Source organism: Salmo salar, chromosome 09 (assembly GCF_965601325.2).
Source record: "Salmo salar chromosome 09, fSalSal1, whole genome shotgun sequence".
NCBI lineage: Eukaryota > Metazoa > Chordata > Actinopteri > Salmoniformes > Salmonidae > Salmo > Salmo salar.
This window is the reverse complement of record NC_138299.1, coordinates 34,972,583-34,994,833: the sequence shown is the minus strand read 5'-3', so window position 1 is coordinate 34,994,833 and position 22,251 is coordinate 34,972,583. Positions and strand designations below refer to the sequence as shown.

At 44.2% G+C, this 22,251-nt stretch overlaps 1 protein-coding gene across 6 annotated transcripts in view; it reads left to right on the top strand.

Annotated features, from left to right (window-relative positions):
* The window catches only part of LOC106611247 (uncharacterized), a 35,396-nt gene extending 17,999 nt beyond the window's left edge, over window positions 1–17,397 (top strand). For 4 of the 6 annotated variants that reach the window (XM_014211253.3, XM_014211250.3, XM_014211251.3 and 1 more), the window contains 21 exons: window positions 24–111; window positions 202–312; window positions 519–644; window positions 791–904; window positions 1,179–1,909; window positions 2,202–2,481; window positions 2,651–2,799; window positions 2,896–3,025; window positions 3,199–3,842; window positions 4,264–4,564; window positions 7,613–7,903; window positions 8,788–9,725; window positions 9,968–10,090; window positions 10,393–10,504; window positions 10,574–10,974; window positions 11,630–11,767; window positions 13,655–13,766; window positions 13,852–14,196; window positions 14,345–14,503; window positions 14,614–14,697; window positions 14,795–17,397. In XM_014211253.3, the coding sequence (XP_014066728.3) occupies window positions 24–111; window positions 202–312; window positions 519–644; window positions 791–904; window positions 1,179–1,909; window positions 2,202–2,481; window positions 2,651–2,799; window positions 2,896–3,025; window positions 3,199–3,842; window positions 4,264–4,564; window positions 7,613–7,903; window positions 8,788–9,725; window positions 9,968–10,090; window positions 10,393–10,504; window positions 10,574–10,974; window positions 11,630–11,767; window positions 13,655–13,766; window positions 13,852–14,196; window positions 14,345–14,503; window positions 14,614–14,697; window positions 14,795–15,687 (6,270 nt within the window). In that variant the 3' untranslated portion in view covers window positions 15,688–17,397. The remainder of the gene's footprint in view (window positions 1–23; window positions 112–201; window positions 313–518; window positions 645–790; window positions 905–1,178; window positions 1,910–2,201; window positions 2,482–2,650; window positions 2,800–2,895; window positions 3,026–3,198; window positions 3,843–4,263; window positions 4,565–7,612; window positions 7,904–8,787; window positions 9,726–9,967; window positions 10,091–10,392; window positions 10,505–10,573; window positions 10,975–11,629; window positions 11,768–13,654; window positions 13,767–13,851; window positions 14,197–14,344; window positions 14,504–14,613; window positions 14,698–14,794) is intronic. The other 2 variants (XM_082955748.1, XM_014211258.3) reach the window with 2 other exon arrangements.
* Window positions 17,398–22,251: the final 4,854 nt, after the last annotated feature.

Here is a 22,251-nt window from a genome sequence, read left to right as displayed (position 1 = left end):
AAATAAAGTCTTGTAAATTACAGGAAGCACTTGAAGTCCACCTGGGAGAGCCTGCACTTTCTGAGACGATGACTGCGCAACCTCAGAAAACCCTAGAGGCCACAGAGAATGGTACAGAAAACAACCAATTTGATTGATCATGCTCCCAAGCTGCTGTTACCTGACGCCTGTTAAAGCAGTTAAACTATTTGTCTCTTTCAGTTGGAGGACTAGAAACCACAGAGGAAAGAATAGTAGCTTTCGAGAAGGTTCTTTTGGGTGACGTAAAAGTTATGAGGCATCGGCAGGTCATTCATCCTGTGTTGCAAGAAGGTAACACAAATAAATGGCTGTTAATGACAGCGTATATACTTTTTATTGTCAATAACTTCCTTGCACACTAGCATGTGACTCATGTTCCACTGTGATTTTCATGACAGTGATCATGTGATGTTTAATCTTACTCATGATGGTAGAATGCTTTAGTATGATGCATAGTCTATGCCTGAAGATTTCTGATCTGTCATCTGTGTTTGAAGTTGGGCTGAAGATGAGTTTACTGGATCCCACTCTGGTCATTGACCTGCAGTACCTAGGTGTTCGTCTACCTCTACCTCCACCCTTTTTATGTCCAGAACCAAACTCTCCAGGGTTGGCTTCTTCAAGTTAGTAGTTATTTCATGTTGGAGTTTCTGTTTTGTTCAAATTGTTGAAGGTATATTTTTAAGTAACCTGTTAAGGGTTTTATTAGGATAATTTAATACATTTTGAAAATAGCAATTGTTATTTGTCATACCTTTTTTTTCTTCAGGTGGTTCAGTCCCCTTTGTTTCCAGGACAGGCAAGACCACAGACTTGACCCAAATCAAAGGCTGGAGAGAGAAGTTTGTCCCCTCGGACTCGCCATCATCCTCCAAGCCTGAAGGTAATATTTGCATTCAAATCCTACATGTCCTCTCTGATTTGATAAGCGAATCCTCAAGACTTCATTCACATCAGCAGTTGTAACCTTTGACCTTGATTTTGTGTGAAATATTGCATGGTGCTTTAACGGTGGCAAAACCAGAGGGGACACGTTTTACCTCTGTCTTTACAAAGGCTTTACATTAAACAGTCTCAGCTATATCCCCTCTTGTGTTTTCTATACTATAGTGTACAATTACTGTGTAGTGCTTATTCAGAATGTTTTTGCTTTAAAGGTTGCCCAAGTTCAGATGTGGTCCCGAAGAACTTGTCGGCCTTCTGCAGTGACATGTTGGATGAGTACCTGGCTAACGAAGGTAAACTCATTGACGAGCGCGCTGCCAGTTTCACCCAGACCACCGTCGTCACTCCTGTGGTCTACCAGCTGCCCACCAAGAGCACCAGCTACGTCCGAACCCTAGACAGTGTGCTGAAGAAACAGGCACCGGCACTTTCTTCCACCTTTGTCCCCCCATCCAAAAAACCCAGACTGCCCCTCACATCCAAAGGACTTAAAAAATCTGAGAAAAGGCAACAAAAACAACAATATTCAAACCAGAATAGAACTAAACCAACTTCTGCAACAACCCCAACACCATTGCCCACTGAGCCACCACCACTATTGATGGATCATGGCGCCCCCATCTCCCACGATGACACAATTGAAACTGTAAAAAGGAGAAGGAGGAAGCTAAGGGTCAAGACTCCTCCACCAGCCCAAGACGTTCCTGTGTCCAGGCCAGAGGTAGAAGAGCCACCTCCCGCTGACCTGGCCCCTGTGGAAGAGGATGACTCGGACCCAGAGGCACAGCCTGCTGCCGAGACCAAGGTCGTGGTTCCTGGGCTGACCAAGGCCCTGCTCCGACAGAGGGATTTGGAAGATGGGGTTGTCTGGGAGGGCAAGCATCGGACCTGCATCACAGACGAGAGGGCGACGGTCGCCCTCACCTCCCTCTTCACCTCAACGGTAAGATCAGTTACACCCCTACACCATTACATCTGCTTATTGACTCATTTGTGTGGTCTCACATGAAGGAGCAAAGATGTGTTGTAGTACATTTTGTAGTTTCGATCTTGTTTAATAAGATTATTTTGTGAGTGTGTTATACCAGCTGTACGGTGGTATCCCTGAGAAATGTGCCACGCTAGCACTAACAGCGCAGGGCTCCTCCCTGCCTCAATGCGTTCTGCCGGCTGGGCTGTGTGTGTGCCAGCCTGGCACAGAACCGTCATATTTTACTTCCCACTTTTCTCTTCAGGGCTTTGTTTGTGAGAACCCTACAGCTCCCATTAGGATCATAAAGTGCAGAGCTCCTCCCTGCCTCAATGCGTTCTGCCGGCTGGGCTGTGTGTGTGCCAGCCTGGCACAGGACCGTCGTATTACCCACTGTGGAAAGATTGAGTGCATCTTTGGCTGCAGCTGCCTCAGGCAGAAAGTGGTCGTCCTCAAGAACTTAAAAGGACCAGATTCCAATGCGTCAGAGGAGGGCCTGTCCAAGAAGCGGAGGAGAAAGTGGAAGAGGATGAGGATGGCATATAGTGAGTGTCCTCTAGTTTAGAAAACCGCACAATAAAACATTGTTCTATGAATAGTAAAAAAAAGTTTCCATACAAAAACAATTTTGCTACACTACATTAGATTAGGTTAAATACGTGACAAAGTGTGTCCATCCTAATGTTGTAGAAAATGACATTTTGCATTAATTAGCTCTCAGGGAGGCTGAGACGGTATCAGAACCTGCTCCGCGTGTGAGAATGTTGTGGAAGCAGACGGATGGAGAGACGGACCCGGAGCCCCTCCGCGCCCCAACACCGGCCTACCTACCACGTCTTCCACTACAGGAAGAACCTTCAGTGGTGAGTCGTAAAAGGGTGTCTATCTATCCATAAGTGTTAGATACACCCCTGTAAAAAATGTGATGTATATTCTCACCCCCTGCCTTTTTTCTAAAGGTGTATTTTTCTCACGTGAGAGAGGAAGGAGGGACCATGACATGTGCCAGAGTGCGTGCATTTCAAAGCAAGAGCACAAACCGACCTGAGGTCATTGACGACCACTGCAAACCAATAGAATCTTCACCAGGTAAGTTCAATGAGTCAAATTTGACCACATTATTTTTTTTAACCCCAAACATCAGTGTCTGTCTGAGAGTATATTTATCAGTAAGTGAAACACATCAGTAATTGGTTGCTTCCAAAAATCATAGCCTACCCTGAAATGCATTTCTAATGGCTGTTGACTTTCTCTTGATGTAGTGAACCCTTCCAGTATGTCAGAGAAGTCGTTGTCCTGCCATGGTCCCGAGTACACGGAGCCCTCCAAGCGTCTGGAGATCGTGTCTAAGTCTAAGTGGAGGAGCCTGGCAGACAGGAACCTGGTGCTGCGAATCGTGTGTGAGCACATGGCCAAGGACCACCTCGACAACCCCTTCTGGGTCAAAGGTTACCTCATAAAACCTGTGTCTAAGACCCTGAGAAATGATGGCGAAAGCTGCTCCGTTCTCTACAAGGTACTCATCTCTCAGGTCCCGAGACCGGACGGAGTGGAGGAGAACAGTGAGGAGGAGGAATGGATGGGAGAGGAAGATGAAGAAGAACTAATGGAAGAGCAGAGAGAGGAGGATAAAAAAGTGGAGGAGGTACCTGTCGTGGAGGAGGTACCTGTCGTGGAGGAGGTACCTGTCGTGGAGGAGGTACCTGTCGTGGAGGAGGTACCTGTCGTGGAGGAGGTACCTGTCGTGGAGGAGGTACCTGTCGTGGAGGAGGTGGACAACAAGGCTGTGGGGCGTAGAAAGGATCTGAAATGGCAGGGCCTGCCTTTCTTAACAGGAATTTCTCCTGCTGGCCTCCTTACTGGCAACCTTAAGCTGCCAGAAATCTCAGACCAGGAACTTATCACGGTAAGCATTGTAATTACTTAGTTTCCCCCAAAACAAATCTAATAATCTGTTAATTTTCCTTCTCTTATTGATGTGGAATTGCACCCTATTCCCTATGTAGTGCAAATAAAAAATACATGTTTTATGGTCACATGCACCGGATAAGTGCAGTGAAATGTGTTGTTTTACAGGGTCAGCCATAGTAGTACAGCGCCCTTGGAACAATTAGGGTTAAGTGCTTTGCTCAATGGCACATTGACAGATTTCTCACCTTGTTGGCTCAGGTATTTGAACCAGTGACCACTGTAGTGCACAGGGCTCTGGTCAGAAGTAGTGCATTACATAGGGAATAGGGTGCCATTTGGGACGAACACTCTATCTAGCTCTGAGGAGAATACACACAGTCCATTGCTACTCAGTATTTCCCCCTGTGTGTCTTTAGGTGAATGGCAGGTCCTACCCCCATGCCAAGATACAACTGGGCATGATGGGAGCCATGCACCCAGCCAACCGTCTTGCTGCTTACCTCACGGGCAAGTTACGAAGGCCTGCCTGTCTAAAGCGGTCTATGGCGGCCGCCTCCTCCGTCCCATCACAAAAACACACCTCAGAAACTTCTACAGGTTCCACAGATAAACGGTCCTCTACAGGACAACCAGCCCAACTGGCAGCCACTCCTACCACCATGGTTACCACAAGTGTTCCCTCTACCACTCCAGTTGCTGCTGGCCCCAAGTTCATTGGTGAGAAGCACTCTTTGTAGTGTTTTTTTTAGCTTAGTTTATCATGCTACTGTATTTCAATGTAAGTTTGTTGCGCTGAAAGCTCCCCCCACCCCTCAGAGACATTGAATTCTGATTCATATAAGTAAATAATAGTCAGTCCATTGTGAAAGACAAGTATGGGAGACTGAACCTCTACCTCCATCTCTACTCCACAGTGACTAACCTGCCCCCCAGTGGGAAAGGTCTTCACACGCTTTGTAGTCAACCAGATCAGCTCCTCACAGCAGAGGCTGCCTGTAACTAGTGTTCCACCTCAGTTTCTGGGCAGTGTTCAGACACTTACTCTGCCCTCTTCCTCTCTGGTGGTAGTGAACCCAGGTGCCTGTCTCTCTCAGGGGGCTCAGATGGAGCAGAACACAGTGACTGCTGCTGTGCGGATTCAGGTTGTCACCATGGTCTACCCAACCAAACACCTCATGGGAGGGGTGGCTCCGCAGCCCTGGTATCTGCAGTGTCTGTTAGCTCCAAGGCCCCCTCAGCACCAAGATATTCCACAGGTACACACCCAGTCAGTCCTGCACCACTGTAGCTGTAACTAAGCTAACCAGCTCATCCCATTACTCCTCAGCCTCCCACAGGCTAAGCCCTGGTCCTGTGGCCTGCCACTCTCATGCTCTGTTTGTGGTGGTGACCAATGAGCTTTCCCGGGACTGCCACGCAGAAGAAATATCAGCCCGGCGCAGAGAAGCACGAGATTGAACTTCACTCAACTTTCTAGAGTTTTCCCCGTTAGTTAACACTATAAACGTTTCCCTTTACTGTGGGAATTGTGATCGAATCAACTAAATATTAGCCACATTCAAGGCAATATACAGAATCAAAATGAACTATGCAGGACTTCGTGCTTTTCAGCTAAAATTATTGTACAGAATTCTTGCCACCAACAAAATGTTGAATATTTGGGGCATACAATCATCGCAGCTCTGCAGATTTTGTTGTGAGGATACAGAGTCAATAGACCATTTGTTTTGGTTGCAAAGAAACTGAAGATCTCGTACAATGCTGTGTACTATTCCCTTCACAGAACAGTGCAAACTGGCTCTAACCAGAATAGAAAGAGGAGTGGGAGGCCCCGGTGCACAGCTGAGCAAGAGGACAAGTACATTAGTGTCTAGTTTGAGAAACAGATGTCTCACAAGTCCTCAACTGGCAGCTTCATTAAATAGTACCCGCAAAACACCAGTCACAACATCAACAGTGAAGAGGCGACTCCGGGATGAGTTGCAAAGAAAAAGCCATATCTCAGACTGGCCAATAAAAATAAAAGTTTAAGATGGGCAAAAGAACACAGACACTGGACAGAGGAACTGCCTAGAATACCAGCATCCCTGAGTCGTACATACATGCACTCAAACATATTCAGTTGGCCTTGCTGTTATGATTTTGTTGTCCTTGATGTCTTTTGACGGGGGAATTATTTCATTTTTCTCGTGGGGGGGAGGGGTGAGATTGGTTGAGGGGCAGGTCTTGATGAACTGTGGGCCAGTGGCTAATGGATCTGTCAACGTTCCCTTTAGCAGGGCGTTGACCCTGGTTTCTTCTGTGGGTCGCTCTGGATGGGAGTCTGTTAGATGACTAATGTGCTGAAGATGTTTAGCGGCTTCACTGCATAATATTAAATATTCAATCAAAATTCAATAGAAACTATGCAAGACATTGTATGAAAAATTAACTATGCAAGAGGTTTTGTTATAGGCAGAACACATTCGAGTAGGATTCTATTGCATTGACAGGTTCGACTCCTACTCTACACAGACTTGTGCGCCATAACCAACCAGAGCTGCAGTAGGCCTATATGCAAATAGACCATTGCCATATGTGGATCTGTGCCATTTACTTTGAACTAGACTGTGTTTACAGCATGAGCGGTCGTCAGTAGATGTGCTTGTTTTGAGATCAAAGAGAGAGCTACATGTAGCAACATGGGGGAGTTATTGCTTCTTACAAGAGCACAAAATGTGTGCATTTATAGACATCTTTGAAAAGCGAATCAGGTAAAGAGCTGATTTTTTTAGTCTTAAAGGGACAGTGTTGTATTTTGAGACCGGCTTGAATAAGCTAAGTAGACAATAGGCAGAGGGTAGCATAATTTGTGTGATTCTCTGTGATATTGGTTTGAGGAGAAGGTTCTTGCATAAAACAACACAACAACATTTTCAGTCATGTCCTTGTCTTTAGGACAAGTGCATAAACAGGTTAATGTCAAGCCCTGCTTGTTTTTTTTTCAAAAGTCTCATGGAATGTAGGCCTACATTGAACACCACACATTGGCTGCTACTGTAGGCTGAATGATAGAAAGGCTTTTTCCATGTTAAAATGTTATGGGATGCATTTTCTCCATTGTTTTTGATGGTAGGTCACTCTGGTAGGCCTTAATTATGATCAAATAGCCACAGTAGCCTACTTGACCACTGTTAAAACTGTAACGAAAAGCGGTTACAGCCTCAGTGTTCACAGTAAACTACTGTTAAAACTGTAACGAAAAGCGGTTACAGCCACAGTGTTCACAGTAAACTACTGTTAAAACTGTAACGAAAAGCGGTTACAGCCTCAGTGTTCACAGTAAACTACTGTTAAAACTGTAACGAAAAGCGGTTACAGCCTCAGTGTTCACAGTAAACTACTGTTAAAACTGTAACGAAAAGCGGTTACAGCCTCAGTGTTCACAGTAAACTACTGTTAAAACTGTAACGAAAAGCGGTTACAGCCTCAGTGTTCACAGTAAACGCGCCGGAAGTTGCATAGAATTTTCACAACATTCAAGTTTGCGCTCAGCAGACCTGTAGAAAAAATGAGAGGGAACATTGGTGGTGACCTTCATCCTATAACCCCTGCCTGCCTATACCCTTCCCTGTCCATCTCATCCTGGGTCGATGCTGCGTCTCGTACTTCACTGTCACACTGGCAGATGTGATATGGGGATTGGTGTTTTTTGGGTTGAACATAGTTTCATGGTTATACCCATGTTTTCCATCATTAATGAAAAATCCCCCACTTTGTTTACAGGTGCAAACGTATCACCCCAAAATGCGTCCCCCATCAGTGGAGTGGTTACCAGTCCCCCGATGCTCTCTGTCCCAGGGACCAGTACCTCTGTCAGAATGCCGTGTCCTCTCACATCCCTGACCCCTATCATGTCCCTGACCCCTCTCACGTCAGGTCAGAGAATGGTGCTGCAGCCGGTAAGGAACGCCTCAGGCAACACCCTATACCGGGACCCCAACGGACAGCTGATTCAGCTGGTTGCCCTCAGCCAGCTGCAGGCTCTTAACCCCAACCTTGTCATGCACAACAAGGGTGAGTGTCTGACAGTTGATTCTATTCATGCCAAGGCATTGCTGCTCTTTCACATGCAAGACTGACTATGTTGATGACTATGTTATGAAACAATGACTTGGACATTTTAGGAAGACAGATCAAGGAATCCCATGTATAATAAGTAATCTCCAATGAATGAATGTTGCTTAAATACATACTGTTTTTCTGTAGCATGCAGTGTATTAGGATACAGATGAAATAAGTTGTGAACTTCATAGGGTGGTGAAAGTGAACAGTGATGAGCTTGATGCTCCTTTCCAATAAATATTGAGGGTCTTATTCTGGTGATATTATGATCGATGCTTGGCTGCCGTTTGAGAAATACATTTTTTCCATAATCTCATCATGTAGGCCATACCCCCACTGTATCTGCAAGCTGTTGGCTAGAGCACGTGCCAATACCAGAGTGGGCACATTCACTATATATAGTCGGGCCAAAGGTTTTGAGAATGACACAAATATACATTTTCACAAAGTCTGCTGCCTCAGTTTGTATGATGGCAATTTGCATATACTCCAGAATGTTATGAAGAGTGATCAGATGAATTGCAATTAATTGCAAAGTTCCGCTTAACCCGGAAGCCAGCTGCACCAATGTGTCAACTGATGACCAAAGTCATCCTGCAGGTGCCCGGCCTGCCACAAGGAGTCGCTAGAGCCCAATAACACAGCCTCGGGAGGCCAACCTCAAGTTATTTTTATGTGCACTATGTCATTATGCACAGACGTTTATCCACAACAAGTCAATTTGATGGAAACATCTCTGATGGGAGAATGCGCATTTTAGAATATTCAGATGAAAATCTGTCGCAAATTGGATGGAAACCTAGCTACAGCTGAACTTTATTATATTTTCTTTTCAGGTGGGATGATCAGTTTAACCATGCCTGCGTGCTTGACCACCATGAACAGCTCCACCTCCTCTCTCACCACATGGCAGAGCAAGGGCCCTGGTAGCTGTGCTTCCACCGTCAGTACTGTCCCCCATGTCACTTTCCCAAAGACCCAGACTGCATCCAGCACCACTTTCACTGCCCCTAAAACCACCCCTGGTTATGATAGTCTCTCACCCACTGTGACAAATGGCGGGACGTACACCTTGGAGATTGTTCCTCAGACAGGCAACAAGGAGCCCATCATCATCAAGTGTCCAATGGTGCCAGCCCAGGGCTCCTCCAAGGTGATGCCTGTAGTAGGGGGTGTTACTGGGCTGCAGCCTCACCATGAAACCACAGTAATTACTGTCAAATCCCCCACAAAGACGGTTACGAACACAGGTGTCAAAGCTGACAATATCTCCACAGTGACCCCCAATGTAGACTCTAATGTAGTCTCTGAGGTGTGTAGTTGGATGCGGCCTTGCCAGAAAACCAAAACGCCTCCTAAATCCACAAAACCCCCTAAAGGCCCCCAGTTTAAATTTATAAAAGCTGATGCTATCTCCCCAGCGGTCTGCAATTTAGACCCTAATATCCAGCCTGAGGTGGTTAGAGTGCTGCAGCCTCCCCCGAAACTCCTCAAACCCCCTATAACCCAGGTCACAAAGACAGGGATCAAAGATAACGCCATCTCCACAGCAGACTCCAATCTCCTTACTAAGATGGTTCATGTTGATGACCCCTACCAGACGTGGGCAGGAAGACCAAAGAAGAAGAGGAAGGAGGTGGAGGACCTGGTGGAGGATGAGTACGATTTGGATGATACGGACGAGGAAACGGATGAGAAGACGGACATCTCATCTGACGAGACCGATTCTGACGATTCAAGTGTTAATAAAGAGGAGCTCATCGACGTCATCAGTGTAAGAACCCTTTTAACTTCATACAACACGTCTGTTTTGAGACTCTGTTACCGAAATCTCATATTCTCTCGTTTTTAGACTAAACAGTAGTAGTCTTTTTGTGTATTTGTGTGGGTAGGTCTGAGTAATGTGTGTAAAACAGTCTGTTCTGTACCTCAACTACTGAGCCTTAGTTTAATATTCATGTCTGTAGTTTGCCATTTAGACTTCATGATAGAGCTTCATCCTGTTGCATTCTGTAGAAGCAGCTGAAGCACAACGTGGAGGAGAGGCATCGCCGTTTTGAGATCCATGGGTGCTTCCAGCGGCTGAGAGAGACACTGAAACTTGCCCAAAAAGCTGCCAAAGTGTATATCCTTAAAGAAGTAAGCGCCTATAAAGGGATGGTTAACTTTTTCTTAACATTTTTGCTTACTTTGACTTTATCCAAACCATTGTTCATTTTGTTCAATTTAATTATCCCTTTAATTAATGTGTCCAAAATAGCACCCTATTCCCTATATAGTACACTATTTTTGATCAGAGCCCTATATAGGGTGCCATTTAGGACTCAGACGAGGTATTTGTATATTTTAATAATGTGGCCGGTCAGAGCTGTGCTTTGTTTTGTTGAAGCAACCGTCGTCAATAGATTCAAAAGTCAACTAAAATAAATGTATGTTACCAGGCGACAGAGGAGATCCAAATCCTGACTAAGAAAAGTACCGACGTGGAGAAGCTAAGGAGTTCACTGACCCTGGAGAGAGCAGCTTATGTCAAGAAGATGTCCCAGTTAACTGGTAATAATGGACACTGCTGTAACATTTCAACATTCAACCAACATTGAACCAACATCTTTCCCTCCACAGGAGAGTCTGAGAAGCAGATCCTGAGGAACATCCAGTATGTCTGTTCCCAGCAGAAGAGTGAGGAGCTACTCGTCAACAGGAATATGGAAGGAGTTCCCAAAGTCTCCTCTGCTGTCTCGTCCTCTTCAGCTGTCTTGACCTGCAGTGAGGCCAGGTCGAGACCAAGACAGAGGCACATGGGAGGAGTGACATCAGAAAAGGAGAAGGAGGACAGGGAGGAGGTGATGGAGGTGGTGGACCTTCTGGAGGACACGGAGGAGGACAGGGAAGCGGTGATGGAGGTGGTGGACCTTCTGGAGGACACAGAGGAGGAGAAAACAGACAACTCCTCGGACGAGACAGAGGATTCTGCCGATGACGACAAAAACAACAACGTTAAAGGGGACGTCATTAACATCAGTGTAAGAACTGTTATACCTCATTATAAACTGGGTGGTTCGAGTTCTGAATGCTGATTCTCTGTGGTATATTTAAGCAATAATGCCCAAGGGGATGTGGTATATGGCCAATATACCACGGCTAAGGGCAGTTCTTATGCACGACGCAACACGGAGTACCTGGACACAGCTCTTAGCCGTGGTATATTGGCCATATATCACAAACCCCCGAGGTGCCTTATTGCTATTATAAACTGATTACAAATGTAATGTTTTGTCTTACCCGTGGTTTACGGTCTGATGTACAGCGTCTGTCAGCCAATCAGCATTCAGGGTTCGAACCACCCAGCTTATAACAGACCGTATACCACGGGTATGACGAAACATTTATTTTTACTGCTCTAATTACATTGGTAACCACTTTATAATAGCAATAAGGCACCTCAGGGGTTTGTGGTATATGGCCAATATAACACGGCTAAGAGCTGTTTCCAGGCACTCCTTGCGTCGTGCATAAGAACAGCCCTTAGCCGTGGTATATTGGCCATATGCCACATCCCCTCATCCCTTATTGCTTAATTATACAACACAGTTCGGTTTCTGTCTATTAAAATCTAATCTTTTTCTCTTGAGAATCATGTTTTTTGGGGAGTTTTTAACTACGACATCTGTCTTCCAGGATGTTGAAGAAAGCGCTGTAGAGGAGGAGGCTGTAGACATTGAGAGTGTGGAAGACAATGCACAGAAGAGCACCACTTCACAACTGAAGGCAAAATTCGCTAAAGAAGTGGAAGGAGAAACACGACCGAAATTAAGAGTATGTCCTCCCCTCAATTTTATTACAATGACATAAACAACCTTTTAATGCTTTCCTTCAAATATGGTTGTGCTGTGATTTCACTGTCCACGGTTATAATTTGCAGTGTTCTTGGTTCAATGTTACCATTAGCACTCGGACTTGCACAACCCATACGAGAGACAACGCTGTGCTGCGCTTCAGAAGAGCTTTAAAGCCCTTAACCTCCCTGGGCAAGGTGGGACGTTGCACCTAGTCAACCAGTGGAATTGCGTGGCGTGAAATACAAATACCTCAAAAATGCTATAACTTCAATTTCTCAAACATATGACTATTTTACACCATTTTAAAGACAAGACTCTCGTTAATCTAACCACATTGTCCGATTTCAAAAAGGCTTTACAGCGAAAACAAAACTTTAGATTATGTCAGGAGAGTACCCTGCCAAAAATAATCACACAGACATTTTCAAAGCAAGCATATATGTCACAAAAACCAAAACCACAGCTAAATGCAGCACTAACCTTTGATCTTCATCAGATGTCACTCCTAGGACATTATGTTATACAATACATGCATGTTTTGTTCAATCAAGTTCATATTTATATCAAAAAACAGCTTTTTACATTAGCATGTGATGTTCAGAACTAGCATACTCACCGCAAACTTCCGGTGAATTTACAAAATTACTCATGATTAACATTCACAAAATACATAACAATTATTTTAAGAATTATAGATACAGAACTCCTTTATGCAATCGCGGTGTCAGATTTTAAAATAGCTTTTCGGCGAAAGCACATTTTGCAATATTCTGAGTACATAGACCGGCCATCACGGCTAGCTAATTTGACACCCACCAAGTTTGGCCCTCACCAAACTCAGATTTACTATAAGAAAAATTGGATTACCTTTGCTGTTCTTCGTCAGAATGCACTCCCAGGACTTCTACTTCAACAACAAATGTTGTCTTGGTTCCAAATAATCCATAGTTATATTCAAATAGCTCCGTTTTGTTCGTGCGTTCAGGTCAGTATCCGAAGGGTGACGCGCGAGCGCATTTCGTGATTAAAAAAATTCAAAATATTCCATTACCGTACTTCGAAGCATGTCAAATGCTGTTTAAATTAAATTTTTATGCTATTTTTCTCGTAAAATAGCGATAATATTCCAACCGGGCGACGTATTTATTCAAAGGCTGAAAGAAAAAAATAGAGAATTCACATGAACGCACATCTCCAGTGTCACTGTTCTCAGCCTGACCACTCACAAAATCTCCTGCTGTTTTTCGCCCAGAGACTGGAGAGACGTCATTCCACTTTCTGGCGCCTTCTGAGAGCCAATGGAAGCCTTAGAAAATGACACGTTACAGCAGAGATGCTGTATTTTCGATGGAGATGCCACAGAAGGAGAACAAATTGTCAGACAGGGCACTTCCTGTATGGAATCTTCTCAGGTTTTGGCCTGCCATATGAGTTCTGTTATACTCAGACACCATTCAAACAGTTTTAGAAACTTCAGAGTGTTTTCTATCCAAATCTACTAATTATATGCATATTCTAGTTTCTGGGCAAGAGTAGTAACCAGTTTAAATCGGGTACGTTTTTTATCCGGCCGTGCAAATACTGCCCCCTAGCCCCAACAGGTTAAAGAGACTTTGGACCTTGGCGACCCAGCACCAAGTAATGTTTTCATCCTCGGGAAGGTAAGACTAAGGGTGCATCCCAAATGTCACCCTATTCCCTAGTGCACAAGTTTTGACCAGGTCCCATAAGGCCAATAACAAGTCAGTAATATTCAGCTGACTATTTCATTGACCTTGCTTTGTGTGCCTCCCAGAACTGCATAATTTTATTTAGTAAAGAATCTCTTCAGGAAATATAAAGTATTGTCTCTGTTATTTAACAGGACCGAAAACAAGTCCTTGACCTGAGAGACAAATGCGAGCGCATTGAAAAACTGAAGAGCGGGCTGACCAGGGGGAGAGCTGGTGATATTAAGAAAATCTCAAAGAAATCTGGTAATGGGCCTTACTTTTCACCCCCTTCTCTCGTCTCCTATTTGGTCTCTCCTTCTTATAACACTGGCCTGTGTTCTCTCAACAGGAAAGACAGAGGAGCTCATCATCAGGAAACTGCAGGACATCTCGACCAAAAGGAAGTGGAGAGGGCCCTCCTCAACAGCGTCCTCGTCATCGGTCTCGCCCAATAAAACAATTTCACTCAGGAGCGCTCGACAGTCTGAGCCAAAGTCCCTGGCCCCCGGCCTCAAGTTAAAGGTCGTAGCCACCCCAGTCCCCCACTCGATCCCCCAAAAGCCTGCGCCCCAACGACCCAAGACAAGTCCCATCATCACACCACCTTCCAGTAAACACCCCTCAACGTGGCGTTCGCCGGGTGAAAGGACCAGACCTAACATCCTGTCTCGCAGAAAAATACAGCCTGCCCCAGGTGAGCCTCCCGTCCCTCTGACCCTGTTACTGTCTATCAGCACCCAATGGGCCAGGTTGACTTCAATAAGACAGACTGCTGGTCTAGAGACTGAACTTTCATGTGAAGAAATGAATCATTTAGATCCTTTTTTCTGCCTCCCCAACAGATTCCCCACCAGTTCATGCTGGGTTTCTCCCTCCTCAAATGCTGTCTATAGTGGGTGGAGTGATAACATCTCAGCAGGTGAGCGCCATGCAGCCTGCCCGTTCTCCGTTGCCGGTAGGACGCGTCACTGGAATCGAAATGCAACGGTCTCAAACACCAGGTAGGCTTGTAGTGACTCAAGGTACACTGCATTGACTCATAGTTGCGTTGAAATGTTTTCTGATTTGATTTGGATTCTTCTTAAATTTCTCACTTTTTTTTTTTTTTTAGGTGTCGCTTCGGTCACCATCATTATCCCCTCAATGTCCGAACCCATTTCTCTCACTGGAACTCGTAATAACCGCAACCAGGGAGGTAACTTCCCACAATGTAGAAATCTTTAAACCTGATTTGAATTAGCTGAATGTGATGCCATTGACACAAAAAATTGCATTTGTTTCCTATTTTTCAGTTCCTCATTTCTCCGATGTCATTTCATTGGTTAAAGCGCGACAGAACCAGTCAGCCCCAGGTGTGTCAGGGGGAGCTCCGAGGAGGCCATCCCCAGTGAAGGATAGGGGCAGTGGGTTGGAGTACGGAGAGGTTCTGGGGAAGCAGCTGGACCACGCTGTAGACAGTGTAGGGATCAATGACACAGATGGAAACTCTGAGGAGGACGAAGACAATGAAGATGGTAATGGTGAAGACGACAGCCTGACATCTCTCCTCAACGAGATCTTCATCCTCAACCAGCAGATTACCACAGACAACAACAGCAGCCCCAGAGGTCCTCCAGTGGTCTCCCGCATACCACACACCGAGCCTGGGCACGTGGGGACTGTGAGGGTACCCACACCTCAGACAGACGGGGTGCTACCACCACCAAAGACAGAGAAGGCGATCATCGGAGATGGAGATGACGAGCGCTCCCTCAGCCCCTTGTTCCTGAGACTGGACGAGGACAAGGGTCAGGAAGAGACTTCCAAAGGCCCAGGTCTGCCAGTACCACAGGCAGAGGAACTTAAAGTTGGTTTTGGATCCAACCTGAAACCATCAGAGACCGCTTCTGTGTCTGCTCCTGCTGTCAATGGGCACAGCCAACAAGCAAAAGCAGGCACTACAAAAGGTCAAGATGTACTGCAAAAAGCACTGACCACGCCGCTGCTGCAGATGAAAGTTGGAGGAGTGGCCAGGGTGATGGAGTCCAATGAGAAGCTGGCGGATGCCCTGGCACCGCCACCACCACTTCAGATGAGCGTTGGAGGCGTGGCCAAGGTGCTGGAGTCCAATGAGAAGCCGGGGGATGCCCTGGCACCGCCCCCACTGCTGCAGATGAGGCCCATGCCAAGACTAGCCCCACGATGACTAAAGAGCAACCCTCGGACATAGAACTAAGCACCAACTCACTTAGGCCCAGGTCAACATTGTAGCCATCTCTCCTCAATACCCCCATTCACATAGGTCGTATTCATTTGGCACCAAACGGACAAAAACTGACAAATAGGGTGAGACTACTTGAACTTGTCCAATGAGAAACGTTCGTTTTCTGTTGCAAAGCATTTCGCTACAGTGTGACGTAATGAATATGACCCTTCTGGCTAAACCAATCATGGGTTAACTACATTTACGAACATACATTTAGGAGATCCTTGTGAAAAAAGTGATTTTGTTTTGTTTTAGAAGCGACACTACCTAACGGGCGTATCGGAAAGACTGACATGACACTGTTCTGACAGTCAGGAGTTATGTTTTTCTGTTCAAATCTCTGTTATCTAGACCTGTATTCATGAAGTGTCTCAGAATAGGAGTACAGATCTAGAATCAGTTTAACCTTTTAGATCATAATGAATAAGCTCACATGGATCTGATCCTAGATCAACACATCTCTAAGACACTATACAGGCCCTGAACTGTTGCTTTTCTTTCCCTCACTTTAAAGAGGAGATGCAATGAATATTGTATAATAATAAGCTGCCAGGACCTTGGTACATTTAAGGGTGTCGAGTATGTTCTGCCTTTAAGGTTTACACACATCGCACTGAATGTGGATCTGTTGTTTACCGATTGTTGTTCAGCACGCTGTTGACGTCTTGTCTGACTGCCGACATCTTCGCGCACGTTTTTATATGTAAAACCGGTTTGCACTCGGTTCACAGGTACTCTCAGCAGACAAATGCTATTGGTGTGTTCGAGCCCTTGGAGTATATTATTTGTTCTATCAGAGCAAGAGGATTTGTAGACAGACATCTGATGGTGTTCATAGTACAGTACTGTTGTGTGTGTGTATAGGGCCTCTGAAAAAATCCTGTCTCCATATTGGAGTGGGTGATCTCTATTTCTTCATGTTTGTAGTGACTTCACCTTTAAGGAACATTTCATCCGTAATTATATTCTTTTTGTATGGCACACTTTTCTACACTAACTACTAACCACTCAGTTTGCAGCGCGGACAACAAATCTCAACATAGAAAAGCCTTGATAAATATTATCATAATAGGTCCCTGTAGGATGGACAGGTCGTTGAATCTGCAGCGCTTGTGACCTTTTTCTAAAGCAGCTTCACTTCAGTGATGTATGTAATAATTAGACCCTGACATTCACTATAATATTAGTAAAAATCACTATGCCAGTGTTCTAAATGGCACCCTATTTCCTATATAGTGCACTACTTTTGACCAGGGCCCTGATCAAAAGTATACTATATTGGGAATAGGGTGCCATTTGAGAGAATTTGTGTATTCGAGGTTGAATTGGGGGAAATGAAAGCTATCGTTGCTGTAATAATTTTTATGCTGTTAAGAGGTAAAGCTTGCGGAATTAAAAGCCAGCCATCTTGTTAAACTACATCAAGACCTGTTTGTTAGAACCATATAATCTAGATTGAATTTCTGTAAAAACTATAAACTCCATTTTTTATAATAGGCCATGTAAATAATGACGTTTTTCCACTTTGAGGACGATGGTTGTTTTTTGTAAAGATATTTCTGATGTTTTTATATGGGGTCAATAATCGTTACGTTTAGGATGTTGACGTAAGAGAAAGGAAGATGCCTTGAAATAAAATATAATAATGAACATAGGCTGCCAAATTTACATTTCTGATGCAGTTACTTTCTGACTTTAAATATAATATTACTGTAAAGATTAAGTGACTTACTGTACATCCTACATTGGACATGTTTGAAAAGCATTTTGTTTTACAGGAATATTGTGAAAGAACATGCATGGGTAATTGGTAACTGATTGTTAAAATGCTAAGTACTCCTGCCTGGTTTCATTTGCCCTTTTTAAAGGACAGAGAGAGATCTGACATTTCCCAATCGTCCACTGGGATCTAATGGCAAACTAATGACCTTATCCGTTACCGGACAATGTCTTAATTTCTCCTGTGAATTATCATTTATAGCCATAGGAGTGTCCCAAAAGACAACTCTTGACCAGGGCCCTGCCATTTGGGATATAGGCATGATCATTTCTTCAGGTGTGACATGATGCCGTAGTGTGAACAAAGTTGCAGAACATTGAAGAGTTGTTTTGAAATACAGCTGCCTTCTCCAAGGGTAAGTGTCGATCAGAACTATCTCCTCCTTACTTCAGTTCTATTTTTGTTTAGAAGTTTGCTCAAAGTTGTTTATAAAATATTTAGCTTGTTACAGAAAAGCAAATAATAATAATAAAAAAAATGTATTCATATCGGAAATGTGATTTCATATCAGAAATGAGAATATCAGACTATACGAGTGTATTTTCCTGTGTATTGACATTTTATTATACAATTGTGTCTGGAATTATTGGATTCCTTGATAAAGATGGGCAAAAAAAATACTCTAAATAATACAAATACTGAGCTATACTGAAGAAAAATATAAACGCAACATGGAAAGTGTTGGTCCTGTGTTTCATGAGCAGAAATAAAATATCCCAGAAATTTCGCTACGCACAAAAAGCTTATTTCTCTCAAATGCGCAGAAATTAGTTTACGTCCCCATTAGTGAGCATTTCTCCTTTGCCAAGATAATCCATCCACCTGACAGGTGTGGTATATCAAGAAGCTTATTAAACAGCATGATCATTACACAAGTGCACCTTGTGCTGGGGACAATAAAAGGCCACTCTAAAATGTGCAGTTTTGTCACACAACACAATGCCACAGATGTCTCAAGTTTTGAGAGAGAGTGCATTTGGCATGCTGACTGCAGGAATGTCCACCAGAGCTGTTGCCAGAGAATTTAATGTTAATTGCACTACCATAAGCTGCCTCCAATGTTGTTTTAGAGAATTTGGCAGTACGTCCAACCGGCCCCGAAGACCATGTGTATGGCGTCATGTGGGCGAGCGGTTTGCTGATGTCAATGTTGTGAACAGAGTGCCCCGTGGTTGTGGGGTTATGGTATGGTCAGGCATAAGCTACGGACAACGAACACAATAACATTTTATCGATGACAATTTGAATGCACAGAGCTACCGTGATGAGATCCTGAGGCCCATTCTAGTGCAATTCATCCTCCATCACTTCATCTTTCAACATTATAATGCACGGCCCCATGTCATAAGGATCTGTACACAATTCCTGGAAGCAGAAAATGTCCCACTTCTTCCTTTGCCTACAAACACACCAGACATGTCACCTGTTGAGCATGTTTGGGATGCTCAGTATTGATGTGCACGACAGTGTGTTCCAGTTCCCGCCAATATCCAGCAACTTCGCACAGCCACTGAAGAGTGGGACAACATTCCACAGGCCACAATCAACAGCCTGATCAACTCTATGTGAAGGAGATGTGTCACGCTGCATGAGGCAAATGGCGGTCACATAAGATACTGAACGGTTTTCTGATCCACTTTTTCTTTTTTTTTTTTTTAAGGTATCTGACCAACAGAATCATATCTGTATTCTCAGTCATGTGAAATCCATAGATTAGGAATGGACTTTTTTCCTTATATGAGCTGTAACTCAGAATCTTTGAAATGATTGCATGCTGCTTTTATTTTTGTTCAGTATATATTGTATGCTCAAAAAATGAAAATGTATATTTTATACTAATTGATCAGACGAGATTTTGTTTAAAAAATGTTTTGACTTTAAACAATCTTTTTCTCTGAGCGACTGTATTAGTATAAAATATATTATTTTGATCATCTTTATCAAGGGATCTATTCATTTCAGACCCGACTTTACATACAGTGCCTTTGGAAAGTATTCAGACCACTTTACTTTTTCCACATTTTGTTACGTTACAGCCTTATTCTAAAATGAATTAAATTAATAAAATCCTCAGCAATCTACACACAATTCCCCATAATGACAAAGCGAAAACAGGTTTTTAGAAATGTTTGCAAATTTAATGAAACTAAAAATCTGATATCTAATTTACATAAGTATTCAGACCCTTTGCTATGAGACTCGAAATTGAGCTCGGGTGCATCCTGTTTCTACAACTTGATATGAGTACACCTGTGGTAAATTCAATTGATTGGACATGATTTGGAAAGACACACCTGTCTATATAAGGTCCCACAGTTGACAGTGCATGTCTGAGCAAAAACCAAGCCATGAGGTCGAAGGAATTGTCCGTAGAGCTCCGAGACAGGATTGTTTAGAGGCACAGATCTGGGGAAGTGTACAAAAACATTTCTGCAGCATTGAAGGTCCCCAAGAACACTGGCCTCCATCATTCTTTAATGGAAGATGTTTGGAACCACCAAGACTCTTCCTAGAGCTGGCTGCCTGGCCAAACTGAGCAATTGGGGGAGAAAGGCCTTGGTCAGGGAGGTGACCAAGACCCTAATGGTGACTCACAGAGCTCTAGAGTTCCTCTGTGGAGACGGGAGAACCTTCCAGAAGGACAACCATCTCTGCAGTACTCCACCAATCAGGCCTTTATGGCAGAGTGGCCAGACAGAAGCCACTCCTCAGTAAAAGGCACATGAAAGCCTGCTTGGAGTTTGCCAATGGGCACCTAAAGACTCTCAGACCATGAGAAACAAGATTCTCTGGTCTGATGAAACCAAGATTGAACTCTTTGGCCTGAATGCCAAGCTTCACATCTGGAGGAAACCTGGCACCATCCCTACGGTGAAGCATGGTGGTGGCAGCATCATGCAGTGGGGATGTTTTTCAGCGGCAGAGACTGGGAGACTAGTCAGGATCGAAGCAAAGATGAACGAAGCAAAGTACAGAGACGTCCTTGATGAAAACCTACTCCAGAGCACTCAGGACCTCAGACTGCGACAAAGGTTCACCTTCCAACAGGACAGTGACCCTAAGCACACAGCCAATGCAGGAGTGACTTTGGGACAAGTCTCTGAATGTCCTTGAGTGGCCCAGCCAGACCCCGGACTTGAACCCGATCTAACATCTCTGGAAAGACCTGAAAATAGCTGTGCAGCAACGCTCCCCTTCCAACCTGACAGAGCTTGAGATGATCTGCAGAGAAGAGTGGGATAAACTCCCTAAATACAGGTGTGCCAAGCTTATAGTGTCATACCCAAGAATACTCGATGCTGTAATTGCTGCCAACGGTGCTTCAACAAAGTACTGAGTAAAGGGTCTGAATACTGAAGTAGATGTGACATTTCCATTTTTTGTATATAAATTAGCAAACATTTCTAAAAACCTCTTTTTGCTTTGTCATTATGGGGTATTGTGTGTAGATTAATGAATAAGGCTGCAATGTAACAATGTGGAAAAAGTCAAGGGGTCTGAATACTTCCCGAAGGCACTATGAGATTTGACAGATTACTTGAATTTGTAATTGTTTGATCTGACACATTTTATTCAATTTATCAGTTGATTAAGGAACTGTGAAAAGACTCCTACAGCTGGTCATGGCAAAGAAACAGCACATCGGCCATCGAAGACCTTTCCCTGCCATTAGTCCCCTTTTGAGGACTGCAGCTCAACACGCAACTGCGCTGCAACAGTCATTCCCTCATTCTACCATAGCCTCTTACTGCTCTGAATGTTTGGAAACCTCTGTAGCCTGGTAACCTGCCTCCAAAGCGTCTCGACAATGGACTATCTGCTCCATCGGAGTACAGAACCTTGCTCTGTGTGACCTGGCCTCCAAACAGTACATAGAGCATGGGCCTTTCACTGTGAATCCGGAGTAACATACTCCACTTTGTAGGTCTGACCTCGAGCACCATGTTTATCTGTGCAGTCATCACCGACCGCGTCCTGTCCATAATCTTCCCACTCAAGTCTCTGTTGGTCCGACCCCACAACGCTGCTCTGGTCTCCCTGCTCATATGGGCCATTCCCGTCCTGCTCATTTACCTCAGCTATCCTAACATCATCTACTGGCAGCAGAAGAGTGGCATCGGCTACTGTGGAATTGTGGTTACCTCGAGGATCAGGTCAGTGCAGCCACCTACTGTATAATATGTTATCCTACTACTCTGCAGGTGTCCGTTCCCTTGCTCCTCATAATCCCTTCTTAATGTTAGCCGGCTAGCATGTTAGAATTCGTAATATATCATAAGTTTAGCAAATTCGTAACGTATCATACAAAATGGGTGATGGACATTAAAGAATTAATACATACCGTACGAAACGTAACATACTAATGGATTGTCTTGGATGTATGTACATAATAGAAAATGTTTTGAGACCAGGTTGGACACATGCATAATTGCCTACATTTTCACTGCATTGCTCTAGTCTAAAGGCACATTTTTCTAACGCTTCATCTCAGCTCAGTTGAACTACACTGACTGAAGGGGGTCCTCCCAAATGATTCTTTCCCCTCCATGCATACTTCTGCCACCAACAGACTACAACCAACAGACTATCTAATGCTTTACTGACAAGCTCCCCAACCCTCTCTTGGATGTGGAAAATAAAAGGGATCCAGAATAGAATTGTGGCAGTGGAGTAACTTGGAGGACTCCACTAGAAGGTTCACCACATTGGCCACTGCACACGTA